The 14777-nt window shown below is 39.9% G+C and overlaps 1 protein-coding gene across 1 annotated transcript in view; it reads right to left on the reverse strand.

Annotated features, from left to right (window-relative positions):
* The window catches only part of CORIN (corin, serine peptidase), a 181332-nt gene that overhangs the window by 26087 nt on the left and 140468 nt on the right, over nucleotides 1-14777 (reverse strand). Inside the window, exons 13-15 of the mRNA XM_015560986.1 lie at nucleotides 11414-11527; nucleotides 9360-9470; nucleotides 8080-8209 (exon numbers count right to left, since the gene is read on the reverse strand). Of these exons, the coding sequence (XP_015416472.1) occupies nucleotides 8080-8209; nucleotides 9360-9470; nucleotides 11414-11527 (355 nt within the window). The remainder of the gene's footprint in view (nucleotides 1-8079; nucleotides 8210-9359; nucleotides 9471-11413; nucleotides 11528-14777) is intronic.

The raw sequence follows: 14777 nt of genomic DNA on the forward strand, positions 1-14777 counted from the left end.
CTGAGAAGTGTTTTAAAGGAGACAAAAGAAGCAAATAGAGAGTGACTTGGCATGGGTGAAAGCTGCTTCAACAAGGTAGCTGATACATGAGCTGAGATAAGAATGCTTAGATAGAGGTAATTGTGAAGGTCTAGAGGTTAGCATTACAAGCAAAAGAACAGTAAAGGAAAGGCCCCTGAGAGGGAAGGAGTTTGCAGTGTTGGAACATCAGTAATATTAACAAAAAGTTGCTGCCACCAAGTCAATCAACCAGAGTCCCCCAAGCTGAGGTGCAATGAAGAAAGAGACTTTATTCAAGTGCAAGGACTTTATTCAAGTGAGGACTCAAGCAAAGCAGCTGAAGTGTAGCGGCCCAAGCATTACAGCCCCAGGGTTGCAACTCAATTGCCACAGCTCCAGTGAAACAGCTCCATGTCAGAGCTCAAGCCAGGAGGAAAAGCAGCAGAAAGTGAGCCCCCCCAAGAAAAGGAGAGATTGGCTTATATAGAGAGAAGTTCCTGCCCCTGGCCCCTGATTGGTCCATTTTCATGCAAATGAGGACTCCAATTAACAATTTGATTGGTCCAAAATCATTGTCCTGATTGGTTGCAATGGAGCCATTCTGATTGATCAGTAAAGATGCAAATGAGGATGTAATTGTGCAGCCCCAATTAGACAGAAAGTCTCAATTCTATTGGTCAAGATATGATTCCAGGAACTCCTTTATAAGGGTCCGTTTGGACAGCAGGAGCACAATGCAGAAAGCTTGGCTGCCCAGTCTGTGCCTTTTGGCTGAAATACTGCGAGCATGAGAGGCCACATACACAATGGCTGCTAGACTCTGATTATAAATGTGGGCCTTATTAACCACAAGGAGTCCTTCTTTAGCAGGTACATTCTTTCTCAGCGTCAACAGTATAAGGTCAATGTGTCATAAAGTTTAATGGACTAGTGGAAAGTGCTAGGATATTGGGTAAGGGAGAGAGGCAGGGTACCGATTATGCAGTCTTACATGGCAGAGTGAGAAACTGGATTTTGAGTTCAAACTGTATGAATAATAAGGCCAGCAGGCTTGCCATATAGATATCATTGCTGACTATCAGTCCTATCTAGGAGGTAGAAGAAAGCCAAATTGCAGTAGGTTGCAAAGACAACATGAACAACATCGTGGATCAGAAGTTAAGTCATCACCAGGCATCTCCTGTTAGAGTTCCAAAATGAAGTCACCACCACATAAGGAATTCTAACAGAAGTCACGCAGACCTCTTCGGTCAATTCCTGATGGATCACTCAAGTATAAATCATGTTCTTATTTTCCCAGGACCCATTCATATCGATGTCTAATGGCCTTGCTATATTCATTATGACTGGGGGATCTGATGCACCCAGAGACTTTGTGGAGATTAATTCTTCCTATTCTAAAATCTTCTTGCTTACAATTATCCCAATATTTTTGGCTAAAAGCTGGGTCTTGACAGTACCTATTTCTGGAGAACCCATGGAAACCATCTTTAATTTTATAAATCAGGACGTGAATCCATTTTTTTTTAAACCTCAAAATGAAATGTAAGTTTTTAAAAATCTAATTAATTCAGGACCTCAAGTAGTTCCATTTCAGTTAATAATGGTGAATTTGTCTACACCACTGAGAAGTTTCCATTTAATTTCATAAATTATTCATTAACTCAACTGACAGTTTGAGATTTCGTTTGCTAACAAATATCCAAATTCTTACCAGAACTCGCTGTTAGTGATCTTATGGAAATGCTCTCAGGATAACTGGTAGATTTACCTTGCTTTGTTTAATAAAACCTCATATCCAATGGTCTCATGGAAGAACTTTAAATCATATTCTCTTTCTTTAGAATGTAACACTTTTTCAAGAAAAGTATTATTCTTTCTCACCCCCAGAATAGCACATTCCAAAAAACACTACACCCACACATTGGACTCTGTGATTTTCTTCTCACCCAGGCAGTCATTTAACCAGCAGCTTCTTGCTAATGGGTAGGAAATGAATACTCTGTGCCAGGGCTACACATCTGCCAGAAAACTACAAAGCTTCTGTGTGAAAAAAAATATAACACTTGGTGAGTTTGCTTCAGCTGAGTTCTACTTACGAGATGCCAGGCATCTACTTATTACTCTCAGTGACATTTCAAAAAGTAAAAAACACTTGGATTATGGTGCTGCAGGATAAATTTTTCCTACCCGCACCTCCCCACTGCTATCCATTTAAAAATCATACAATGGTAAGGTCACAAGATGGTGTGAGGACTTACCACAAAACTCCCAATAAAGCAATATTAAAAGGGACTTATGTTTGAACAGCTGGTTGTCCTCATAATGAAGTATGTTTATTGAATAACTGGGTGCTGTTAAAGGACCTACTTTTAGTACCCAAGATGTCCTTTGCCTATGCTCAGACTTGAATCCTTGTTCACAGATGGCCATCAACTTGGAAAAGCATCAGAGAGCTCTCTGGACTCTTTAAGGCACTAATCACATTCAGGAGGCTCCATCCTCTTGACCTTATCACCTCCCAAAGCCCCACATCTAAATAGCATTCTGTATGGAATTAGATATCAACATATGAATTAAGGGGAGGTGGGACATTCGTACTGTGGCAGGTGGGGTTTATAGGAATTCAGCCACAGAATAGTGAGTGCTTCCATGGAAATAGGAAATCAAAGATTCCCTACTTCCCCCACCAGCCTCTCACTACATTTCTTTGCTCCCCTTTTGCAGCAAAATCCCTAAAAAATGTTCCATAGTTACTTTTTATTTCTCTCTTCCCACTATCTCTTAGGCTTTAGCCCCCTCTCTCCACTGAAGCTGTTCATGCCCATGACATCCACAGGGCTGAAACCAGCAGTTGGTTTTCAGCCATCAGTTTACTTGACTTCTCAGCAGCATTTGATACAACCGGCCATTGCCTTCTCCTTGATACAGTTTCTCCACTTGGTTTCCAGGGTGTTCATACTTTAACACCTCTGTTTGTTCTTTCTCAATTCCTTTGGCTTGCTGCTTCTCTTCTCTAATCCTCTTAATGTTAGGCCTCAGCCCTACATCAGCTTCTCTATTCTATACTCACTCTCTTGGTTATATCACCCAGTCCCATAAATCTATATATCATCTGTCTTCCAGGGACTCCCAAATATATATCTCCAGCCAAGACCTCTAATAAACTCCAGACTTGAGCCTTATAAACACCTCTATTTGAATGTCTACTAGACATCCCAAACTTAGCATGTCCCAAACAGAACTGATCTTTCTCCCTAAACTTGCTCCATCAACAATCTTCCCCATCCAGTTTATTTTTATCCCATCTTTCCAGTTACTCCAGCCAAAAACCTTTAAGTCATTCTCAGCTCTTTTCTTTGTTAACTACTCTCAACCCCTAACCAACATCTATCTGTCAGGAAGTCCTGTTGACTCTACTTTTCAAATATATTCAGAATCGAACCATTTATCACCATGTGCTCTGCTAATATACTGATCTGAATCACCAAAATCTCTCACTTAGATTACTTCAGTGGCCTCCTAACTAATCTTCCTGTTCCTTTCCTTGTCCTTCCAGCTTATGCTCAATACAACAACCAGAGTGATCCCTTTTAGTCAGAGGCAAAGCTATAGAGAAATTGGAACCCTTATGCATTGTTGGTGGGAGTAGAAAATGATATAGCTCTTCATAAAATAGTTTGGTAGTTATTTAAAAAAATTAAACATCAAGTTACCATCTGACCCAGCAATTCTAGTCCTAAGTATATACCCTTGAGAACTGAAAACATAGGTTCACATATAACTATGTATTTGAATATTCATAGCAGCATTATTGATAAGAGCCAAAAAAGTAGAAACAACCCAAATGTTCATCAATTGATGAATGGATAATAAAAATGGGGATATATACAAACAATGGAATGTTATTTAGCCATAAACAGAAATAAAGTACTGACACATGCTACAACATGGATGAACCCTGAAAAACATTACGCTAAGTGAAAGAAGCCAGACAAGATATGCACATAATGCATGATCCTATTTGTGTAAAGTGTGCAAAAGAGGAAAACACATAGAGACAGAAAGTAAATTCGTGATTATCAAGGGTTGGTGGAAGGAGGAGCAGGGCATGACTGCTGATAGGCACAGGATTTTTTTTCCAGCTGATGAAAATGTTCTAGAATTAAACAGCACTGATGATTGCACACATTGTGACTGTACTAAAAACAACCGATTTTACCCCTTTAAAGAGTGAATTTTATAATATATGAGTTATTTTTCAATTTTTTAAAAGTTGACTACAAAGTTTTAAACTTCTGGCAACCTGAGCTGCACTTACTACTACAGAGAATTGAATCTGTCTTTGAGCTTCAAGGAAGTCAATCAATAAGAAAATCATCTTGAATTAGATAGTTCTTACATGACAAATGAAATCTGAAATTAGAAACTTCTCCTGAGAGTAGGAAAAAAATTACAGTGTAAATCTTTACATAAAGGACTATAAGGTTACATGATAGATGTTGTCTTTGGTTTTTCCCAAGACATACAAATATGTTTTTGAAGCATGTTTCTTTTGTTGACCAACTCTAAAAGATTAGGGCATAAAATCAGATTGAAATTAATTCCGTAAAGGAATTTTGCCAAAATAGTACAGCCTGTTTCTGGATGATCTAACTTTACATAAAGATAAACCTTGTGAAGCCAAGAGACACAGAGAGTCATCACATCCCTTCGACCAACTTCCTCGAATACCAGATGTCTCAACTGAGCATTTGGCAAGTGTTAGAGAATAGTTTAAGGTCTGATTTGTATCGTTGATTAAATAGATGTCCATATGTTTTTGATACTGGACATGTAGGTAGCAAAGTCCATATACTATCATGAGAGACTTTAGGGACTTGATTTATATCCTTGTCTAAGCAAATAACCATCTTACTTCCAAGCCGGGTGAACTCTAGAGATACCTGCAGGTGGGGGTAAAAAGGTTCTCAAATTCAGCAAAGAACTTTGAATCTTCTCATTCAGACAAGCACTTACCTGAGAGCCTAGCATTTGTGTGGTTAGACAAGGAAAGTCTGAAAAATGCTAAATGCAGGTGTTTTTAATCAACTGCCTCTATCATGAAAGCATTTCAGTAGTATCCCTGCAAGACATGTAATTGGGTGTAGACATGTAATTTTTATGAACTAGCTCCAAAATGTACCCCCTCATGTCACTGAATGACCTATTTGAAGTTGGGTTACATTTGTTTTGGATACCACACTACAATGCTGACTTCTATAAATGTTTACTGAATGAATAAAGGAATAATTTAATAAATATATACCACAGTATTAAGACCATCTTAGAGCTGAATATTTTTATATAATTTTAATAGAAATGTCATGTGCTGTGCTATCAATGAACCATTCTTAGATGACAAAAAGTCTGAATTTTTCTCTAATTTTATGTTCTTGGTTGCTTGCTCATATGTCTTCCCAATACATTGGAAGTTCTTTGGTGATGTGATTCACCTTTGCATCCTCCACACAAGGCCTACTCTCATACAGGGGCCTAAGCAGAAGTTTCTTATAACTTCAAGTTTCTGGTGCAGAGTATGTTTGAAGGTATAAAGGCAGGCCAGTGCAGTGGACACTTCACTCCAGAAGCTAAAGAAAACCGCTATGTCTTCTCCCCGCCTCTGGCAGCTGGAGTGTCAGTCAACAACTAGTCATAGCCAGACAGACCCTCCTATTGAGGACTTTGAATCTGGAGGAAATGGCTCAAAGGCACTGGGCTACTTCAAGTTGATTTGAGCATCAGTGGCAGATCTGTGAAGCAGCTGGTCTCGGGAACAGTGCTAACAGAGCGGCTTCCTAAACAGGAATTGGTCTCATCTTGCTCATTATCTTCATTCCTGCCCCACCCTGGCTGTGCAGGTTTCTGTCAATTCATAAAACACCCACGTAAACTGAAGAGTTTGAAGGCAATCAAAAAGTACAAAAATACTAAGATTGCCTTTCCTACTCATTTCCTTGGAAGACTTATCACTACTTATCCATGAACTCAGCCAAATAATGGTTATGATTTTCCAACTATACTGTTAAGATTTTCCTAGTAGTTCTTTGAAATAAAGTTATCTTTTAAAAAAATCTAAATGTCAATTTAGACTCTAAATATCTAAAATACTGAAATGAGAATTTCCCACCATGTTAAGAAAATGGAGTAAAGAGATTTTTTTAATTCAATATGCACACAATATAGGTAAAGGAGGAAACCAGCAAAATGTCCATCAATGGATGAACAGATTTTTTAATATGAGGTATACCTATGCAATGGAATATTATACAACCACAAACAGGAATGAAGTGCCAATATATCAATGCATGATATCATTATGCCAAGTGAACGAAGCCAGGGAATGGTGATGATTGCATAACATTGTAAACTTACCGCTGAATTTCACACTTTAAAATTGTTAACATGGTGAATTTTATGTCATGCGCATTTTACCACAATAAAAAAACTTAAATCTTATATGCAAAAAATTAGAAGAAACATAAAGTAGAATATTTAAAACAAGATCCCTTCTACTTGTAGTAGAACCGGGAGGCTTATAAAGAAATTTTTCTGGTTGTAAAATCTTTGTAGTTCCGACTTTCTCTCAGAGCTCTCAATGAAGTTATCCGTCATCATGTAATCTTGCTTTCACATTAAGAAATAATCTGTGTCTTAGTGAGGGGAAAAGAAAGCACTTTCAAAACGCTTTTCATTTTTCTCTGACCAAATCATATCCTATTTCATTTAGACATAATAGGGAAGTTGCGAAAATAAAGTATAATTTAATGGATCTTGGCAAATATAATTTCTCCACTCTGGCAAAGTTTAAAGTTCTTTTATTATTGATTAGCCTCAATTGCTCAATTTTCCAAAGATGTGGGTCTTTAGGTGGGGAAAAATGAGCTGAAGATTCTGGGATTTAGAGAATTTTTCAAACTGGAATTTTATTTATTTGTATCTTCAACCGAGGATATTTTTCCATTTATTTTTTAGAGAGCGGGAAAAACAGAGAAAAACATCACTGTGAGAAAAACACATCAATTGGTTGCCTCCTGCACAAATCTTGACCAGGGCCTGGGCTGGGGAAGAGCCTGCAACCCAGGTACATGCCCTTGACCTCTTGACCAGAATAGAACCTGGGACCCTTCGGTCAGCAAACTGATGCTCTATCCACTGAGCAAAACCAGCTAGGGCTCTAACTGGGATTTTAAAACAATGCTGCTACCTATTATTCCCTAACTGAATGGTTCATCATTATAAAATTGTTTCAAGTTTGCTCAGTGGAATCCTGGGAAATGCCATTAGTACAATTTTTATCCTAGTATGGTATAAATCCATTTATTTCTCTCATTTCTACAAAAATATTTTTCCAAAAATCTCACATACATAGTGATACACACACACACACACACACACACACACACACACACACACTCAGATATATATTCTAGCACCCTTCAATTATTGCTTTCCATCGCTGATAGAACTGAAAGATAAAACCCCACATAATAGCAAGTATGCAACTTTTGAAGTATCTCTTTGAGTGTGTTTATATCAAAGGCAGAGTGAGTGTTTTCTCATTCTACTAGGAAGCAAAATGGTGAAACGTTCCCTGATCTAGCTTTCCTGCATTACTTGGGGTAAACTGAAATACCAGCAACTTCAAGTTTCTTTCTCAACTTATGAAACAGACGTGTGCTGCTTAAAAAGGAATGTTCAATACTCTCTTAGGCTGTATCGCACGATTTTCCAGCCAGTTCCTTGTAGGAAACCATCTTAATGCTTTTATAAATGAGGAGAGCATTTCACTTCAGATGTACTTAAAATATAATTACTTCATTTATTTTTAGAGGCTTCATCAAACTCGGTTTTGCACCCAGACTCTTCAGAGCAGGTGCCTGTCATTAAATGCGGTGTTGTCACCTGATTCATTTCCCGTGCCAGGGAGGGCTCTGTTTAAGAGCACTCTGCCGCTCTGCATTCATAAGGAAGATATTACAGCTAAGTTCCGCGAAGCCCTCTGAGAAATTCATCAGTGCTACACACTACTGACCTTACCCTAAACCCATCTGCTTGCAGGCCAGCTGACTCAAAGTCTCCTGCCAGCCATCTGCACACACGTGCTGTTCTGTGGCAGACCTGTGAGCAGTCAGGAATGATGAGGAGTTCTCCTTTTGAGAGAGGGTCACTGAGAACAAAAGAGAAAACCCTAATTAAAAACATTTCCTCTCGAGAATCCAAAGGGTAACTTTGCGTGCCTCTCTTTACTTGCATACATTCATTTTTATTCATTTTAGTTAAGAACCTTTTGGTGAATACCTGCCCTGTGAAAATCACTGCCTCAGTGTGGTGGAAGACTGAAAAAATGGATTAGAAATGCTCTCTGCCCTCAAAATACTGTAGGTTCCAGTGAAAGAGACAGATAGTTCTTAACTTGGGGTTTTTTTTAGAAGATGGCCAGAGGCAGGGCCCATTCCCATGCGTTTTCCCAATGATTTGCATAATTATAAAAAGCTAGTTGTACCTTCACTGATATCATTTCCTTTCAAGAAAGCACATGAGAATGCAAGTGTGCGGTGGTGAGTGTGCAAGTGTGCGGTGGTGAGCATGCAAGTGTGCGGTGGTGAGCTGCAAGTGTGCGGTGGTGAGCATGCAAATGTGTGATGGTGAGAATGCAAGTATGTGATGGTGATGTTAATCTGGCATATCCGCTAATTCCTATTCTATAAAAGAACATCCTCTGTACTTAACAAACTGCAGATCATTTGCAAACATTAAATCACAAGACACATGATAACTACGATTTGGCCAGATGATGCCAGATGAAGTAAGAGCTAAGTGAACAGAAAGAGTGATGAGTGTGGGATGATGGAATCAAGCAAATTTAAGATTATAAACTGAAATACTGGAGGTATTGATGGGAGATGCCTTTAGGTTCTTCCACATGGAGAAGTAATAGTGACAAGTCCCATTTGGATGTGGAGCAAGCGTCTAGAGAAGCTGGGAGGGCTCCTTTCATATCCCGTTCCAGGAGGTGTCAATAACACAAGAATAACAGAGTGTTGATCATTGCTGAAGCTGAGTGATGAATTTAGAAATTATAATCTATAACAATTTGAACTCAAGTGCTTTTACACATAATGCAGGCATTTCAAATAGAGCAGTCACAAAATAGAGCAGGGACATTTTCTGTGACTTGGAAATAACGGATATGAATCACCACTGTCAGCTTTGACAGTAGTAAAGCAAAATAGATGAGCTTGGTTAGTACAATCTGTGAAGTCATGTAGGATTCATTTAGCCGAGTGTACAGCAGATGGCAGAAGCCAGCAGCTCACCACAGTCCCATTCGTCTGAACTGTCCAAGCAGTCGGCTCTACCGTCACACCACCGGTCACGGGACACACACTCGTGGTTTGCACACTTCAGTTCATCCTCGTGGCAAAATGCTGGTACAGGGGACAAGAAACAAGAAGACGGAAACCTTTTACAAGTAAATGTGATTATCACTAACACGCACATAGCCATTTGCCAGCGGGAACATGCCCAGAAGATGAGTTCACTGAGGCCTCTGAACAGGTGGCAAACAGACTAAGGGAATCGGTAAAATCTCATTTCCTAGATGTCAATCCATACAAACAGCACACATTTCAACAGAACTCCTTCCTCCAAGGGACTAACTAGGTGCTCTAACAATAGGATTGAAAGGGTAGTCCCAAGCAGCAGAAATATCAAAAATTAAAGAACACGGTTAAAATCTGCTGTGTCACAAGCAGAGCACAGGGGGTGAGTGGACTGAAGTCACCACAGCATGAAAACCATCTCCGTCCACATATGTGGATACTGTCTACGTTTTCAAAATCTCTACTAGTAAATGATTCTGAGTCACACCTGATTCTCTCCTGGGTTTTAAAAAGGTCACAGTGAAACTCCTTGGTTGCCTACCTAGCATCCATCTCCTTTCTTTCTCCTTTTTTAAGGGATAATGATTTTGTTCACCGCTCCCCGCCTCCCCACCTGCACACTGTCCCAAGCTCCAGAGGAAGTTCCCAATCAGCTTAAGCAGGACATGGCATTTTTCTGATCACAATTATTTTTTTCTGAATATAATTATTCGTCCAAGAGTGAACACGTGAGCCAAGATCGGGGTCTTGGCCCATGGTTTTGTGGGTTGTACTCTGCAAGATAGTTCCTGCCCAGACTCTGCTGGCCAGGCCATGTGTCCTACCCTGGATCAGAGGTGGCCTGGAGGACCCAGCCTCTTTTCCTAATTGGTTCTCGCTGAGAAGTTGCATTTCAGCTGTTCAGGTGGGGTCATTGCTGATCCACACAAAGGCTCCTCACTTAGCAGGACTCTGCTCAAGTTTGGCTAATCTGAGCGAATCCCTAATTGATGTTGGAGAGATGAGGGCAGGCTTCTCATTTCTTCCCATGGGATATGATCAAGGAGGCACAGTGCCCCTGGTGCTCTGGACCTGGTGGGAGTCAGCCCAGGGTCAAGCCCAACTAAGAGAATCATGGAAGTGCTGAACTCCCACATCCAGCCTCAAGAATCCCTCTTACACTTGACTTTTTCTATGATAATATGTTACATATAATATAGACTATAATAAAGATAATAAATATCTTTATTGTTTAAGTTGACAAGCTGGGCTTTCTATAACCAGTAGGCAAGACATCTTAAGAGACATAAATTTGTTTCTGATTGTGAAAAATGTGGCCATTCATTTAGAAAAAGTAGGAAATACAAAAATTAAAAAACCACAAAAACTTAATAATCCCACCACCCAGGGGGTTATAATTGTGAACTTATTACCTTCTAATCTTTTCCTATATGTGGATCTATGTACTTTCAAAACTCAGGACAATAGTACACATAATACTTTACATTTTGTTTTATTCACCTAATGATATGTAATGAACCCAGAAGAAATTAGTCCTATGCTTGGTTTTTAATTTTTGAATATAATTTAATTTTATGTCCCCATATTTTTTGATATTTGTAGTATTTTAATTTTTATTTGTTATAAATAATCTATATATATAAAAGCCAAGTGACTGGAACAACCGGTCGCTATGATGCACACTGTGGCTGGTCAATCAGCCCTCCCCTTGTCCAGACAACCTCTCGTGGCCCCTCCCCCTGACCAGCCTAGATGGGGCAGGCCAGCTGGACCCCACCTCTGCACAAATTCGTGCACCAGGCCTCTAGTGTTAGTATAATACCATTGTGCATAAATTTATACATGTTTGACTGTCTTTTGGTAAAAAAAAAAAAAAAAAAAAAAAAGTCTGAACATACTAAAAGCTTTTGACACATATTTCCAAATTTCTAGCTTCTATTCACAATGAGAGGTAATTTTGTGTGTTGACAAGTTCCTGTAAGACTCACAGCAGTTTATTTCGTCCATATTATCGGGGCAGTCTGGGAACCCATCACAGATGACTGTGCTCTTCAAACACTGTTTGTTGGATGGACATTCCCACAGACCTCTCTCTTTACAGCCTGGAGACAGAAGAAAAGGTCATTTGCAATAGATGTGGAGGTGAAAATAAAGATGAATGTGATCAAGCTACGTAGAAAAATTACAACAGAAAGGCCTGATTTCTTTTTTCTCAAAGAGTGTTCACTCCTATATACCATAAACACATGATCTTAAAAGTAGAAATACTTGATACTCTCCATACTGCAATATAAGTAGTACAGCTCTGCTAAGAGAAGATCAAATGTGAAGTATAGGAAATGGGGGGAGGGGATGAAAAAGCAATTATACAGTAACGTTCATCTTTAACTGTTCCTTTTGCTTTCTGAGTCAACTTGCCAACACATAAGGCTCCTCTGTAAAAATGGTGAGCTATGCTTTTAAGCAAAGATGCCAAAACCTAGTAAACTACATGCCTATTATCTAAAAATGTAATTTCAGTCCACAAATGTACAGGCCATCTGTGTGTGTGTGGCAAAAGAGGCCCCTCCTATGCCAAATACCTACAAAACAAGTTTCAGAGCCAGTAGGAAAGCCATCACTTACTTTAGTAATGTAGCCAGAGAACAAAGGTTACACACTTTATCAGTTAAAATGGAAATGAGCACATTTGCACCAGATCAAGACTATAAGCTTGAATTGTAATTTGCCTCTGAAACAGCACTTGCGATGAACTTAATGATGTTTGGATCAAGCACAGTGTGTCTCCTATGTCTGTTAAAACATGCCAAGAGTCTAATGTGTTCTTTTAAAAAAAATTTTTTTTCATTGATTTCAGAGAGGAAGGGAGAGGGAGAGAAAGATAGAAACACCAATAATGAGATAGAAGCATTGATCAGCTGCCTTCTGCACGCCCCCCACCGAGGCTGGAGCTGGCAACCCAGGCATGTGCCCTGACCTGGAGTTGAACCTCGACCTCCCAGTTCACAGGTCGATTCTCAACCACTGAGCCACACATAAGTTCTTCAGTTAAGCTCTTTCAGCCCCACCCTACCCCTTCCCTCTGAAATACATCAGTCTGTTCCATGCTCCAATGTCCCTGGGTCTATTTTGTTCATCCACTATATAACATCACCCTATCTAAGGGGGTGTCATTCAAATAGTAGATATCTTTGCTATTTAAAAAAATAAAATTTTTTTTCATTGATTTCAGAGAGGAAGGGAGAGGGAGAGAAAGATAGAAACACCAATAATGAGAGAGAAGCATTGATCAGCTGCCTTCTGCACGCCCCCCACTGAGGCTGGAGCTGGCAACCCAGGCATGTGCCCTGACCTGGAGTTGAACCTCGACCTCCCAGTTCACAGGTCGATTCTCAACCACTGAGCCACACGGCCTGGGCTCCAATGTGTTCTTGTCACTCCAGTTGGACCCCTGGCCCTCCTCAGGCTGGAAGGTGCATGAAGGAAGAGGCCACAGGGCGTTCATGTTTGGATACCTTTCACCCCTGCCTAGAACAGTAGCTAGCCCTTGGCAGACCCTCAACATATGTGTATTCTATTTTATTTTAAAATTTATCTTTATCATTGAAAGTATTACAGATCTTACATGTGCATTTTAGATAGAACTTCATCTACACTGGAACAAAAAGTCTATCTCATTTCCAGGAAAGACTATTTAATTTAAGGTGAGTGACATGAAAAACTGATAAAATGAGTGTTGTTTTTTTTTTTTTTAAATGCTATTTCTCATCTGACTTAGCACAGATAATTCGGGGAAATTTCATAGATGATTGACTCATGATTCTTGAAATCCATTATAAGAAAAAAAATATGCTTTTCCAAATTCTTATCAAGAAAAGGTACCAAAAGAGGTATTTTTCCTATGAGCTAAAAAATTAGGTTTGAAGTGTTTCAGCCTTCAAAAAGTCAGGAAATCAATAATGAGAGGAGAGTCTTTTACCAGCTGCACATTTGGAATGGTCTTAGGCCCGGGGACATCTGCTCTGGGAACTCACAGGGACATGATTTGGATTTTCAGCTAGTGGAGGATACAGGCATCATCTGGAATGTTCTGACAATGGCAGCTCCTGGGGCCCCAGGAGATCTGCGAAGGAGCCGGAAGTCTGCCCTTCAGGGCCCAGGCCCTGCCAAATGGCACAGTGTGCCGCTTCCGCCGCAGAGCGGGGAAATCAGACAGAGGTGTCAGCATCCCACATTGCCGCCCGTTCTAAGGGCTGCTTCTCTCATCACAGCCCCACTGTGTGGGGAGAAAGGGAGATAAAGCAGGAGTCTTTCTGACTATTCACAAGGTTCCCTTCCTTCGAGTAGGAAAAAGAACGTGGACTTTTGGAATGAGCTAATGAAAGACCACAAAAGTAGATCTTCTGAGACATAAGGCCTGTGTCTCACAAAAAGTAATGACCATAAGAGACATTCACTACCCACTGTAAATTCTAGATCTGAACATCACAACATCAGTATTACCATCACCATTTTACAAGTGAAATTTAGAGAAAATAAATAAATCTCTCCAAATCCAGCTTTTTCAAGAAAGATCCAGTTGGGATCCAGGTTCAGATCTTTAGCTGAGTTCTTTCCTAAAAGGCATGAGGGAAGCACAGCTTCAGAGTTGGACACCTGGACTTGAATCTTAGCCCCAATCTCACTTGCTGTGTGATCTTGGATGAGTTTCTTAACTTCTCTGAACCTCGGTTTCATATCTTCAAAATAGTAATAAAAGTGCCTGACACAAAAGATTAAATGTGTACTTGCTAAGCATTAATTTCCTCTTCTGTATCTTCTGTTTTGTAATAAAAGTTTGTGTGGCCTCACACCTCCTTCGTGGAGTTATAGTAAAGCATACATGAAGTAGAATGAAAAGGTCAAGACATTCATCACATGGAAGACAGTCCTGTTATTTTGTGAAGAAACCACCCTCCCTTTAAAGTGACATTTTTGGTACAATGATATTTTAAATGTATACTTTAAAAGGAAAAGGTCAGGACTCCATTAAAAATTTAAAACAGGCCCGGCCGGCTCAGTGGTTGAGCGTCAACCTATGAACCAGGAGGTCACGGTTCAATTCCCAGTTGGGGCACATGCCTAGGTTGTGGGCTCGAATCCCAGTAAGGGACATGCAGGAGGCAGCTGATCCATGAGTCTCTCTCATCACTGATGTTTCTATCTCTCCCACCCTCTCCCTTCCTCTCTGAAATCAATAAAAATATCTTAAAAAAACAAAACTCACTTTCTAAAATAGTGGCCTCCTGCCCTAACCAGTGTTGCTCAGTGGATAGAGCATCGGCCTGGGGACTGACGGGTTCTGGGTTCGAT

The sequence above is a fragment of the Myotis davidii genome, unplaced genomic scaffold (genome assembly GCF_000327345.1).
Source record: "Myotis davidii unplaced genomic scaffold, ASM32734v1 scaffold455, whole genome shotgun sequence".
NCBI classification, from domain to species: domain Eukaryota; kingdom Metazoa; phylum Chordata; class Mammalia; order Chiroptera; family Vespertilionidae; genus Myotis; species Myotis davidii.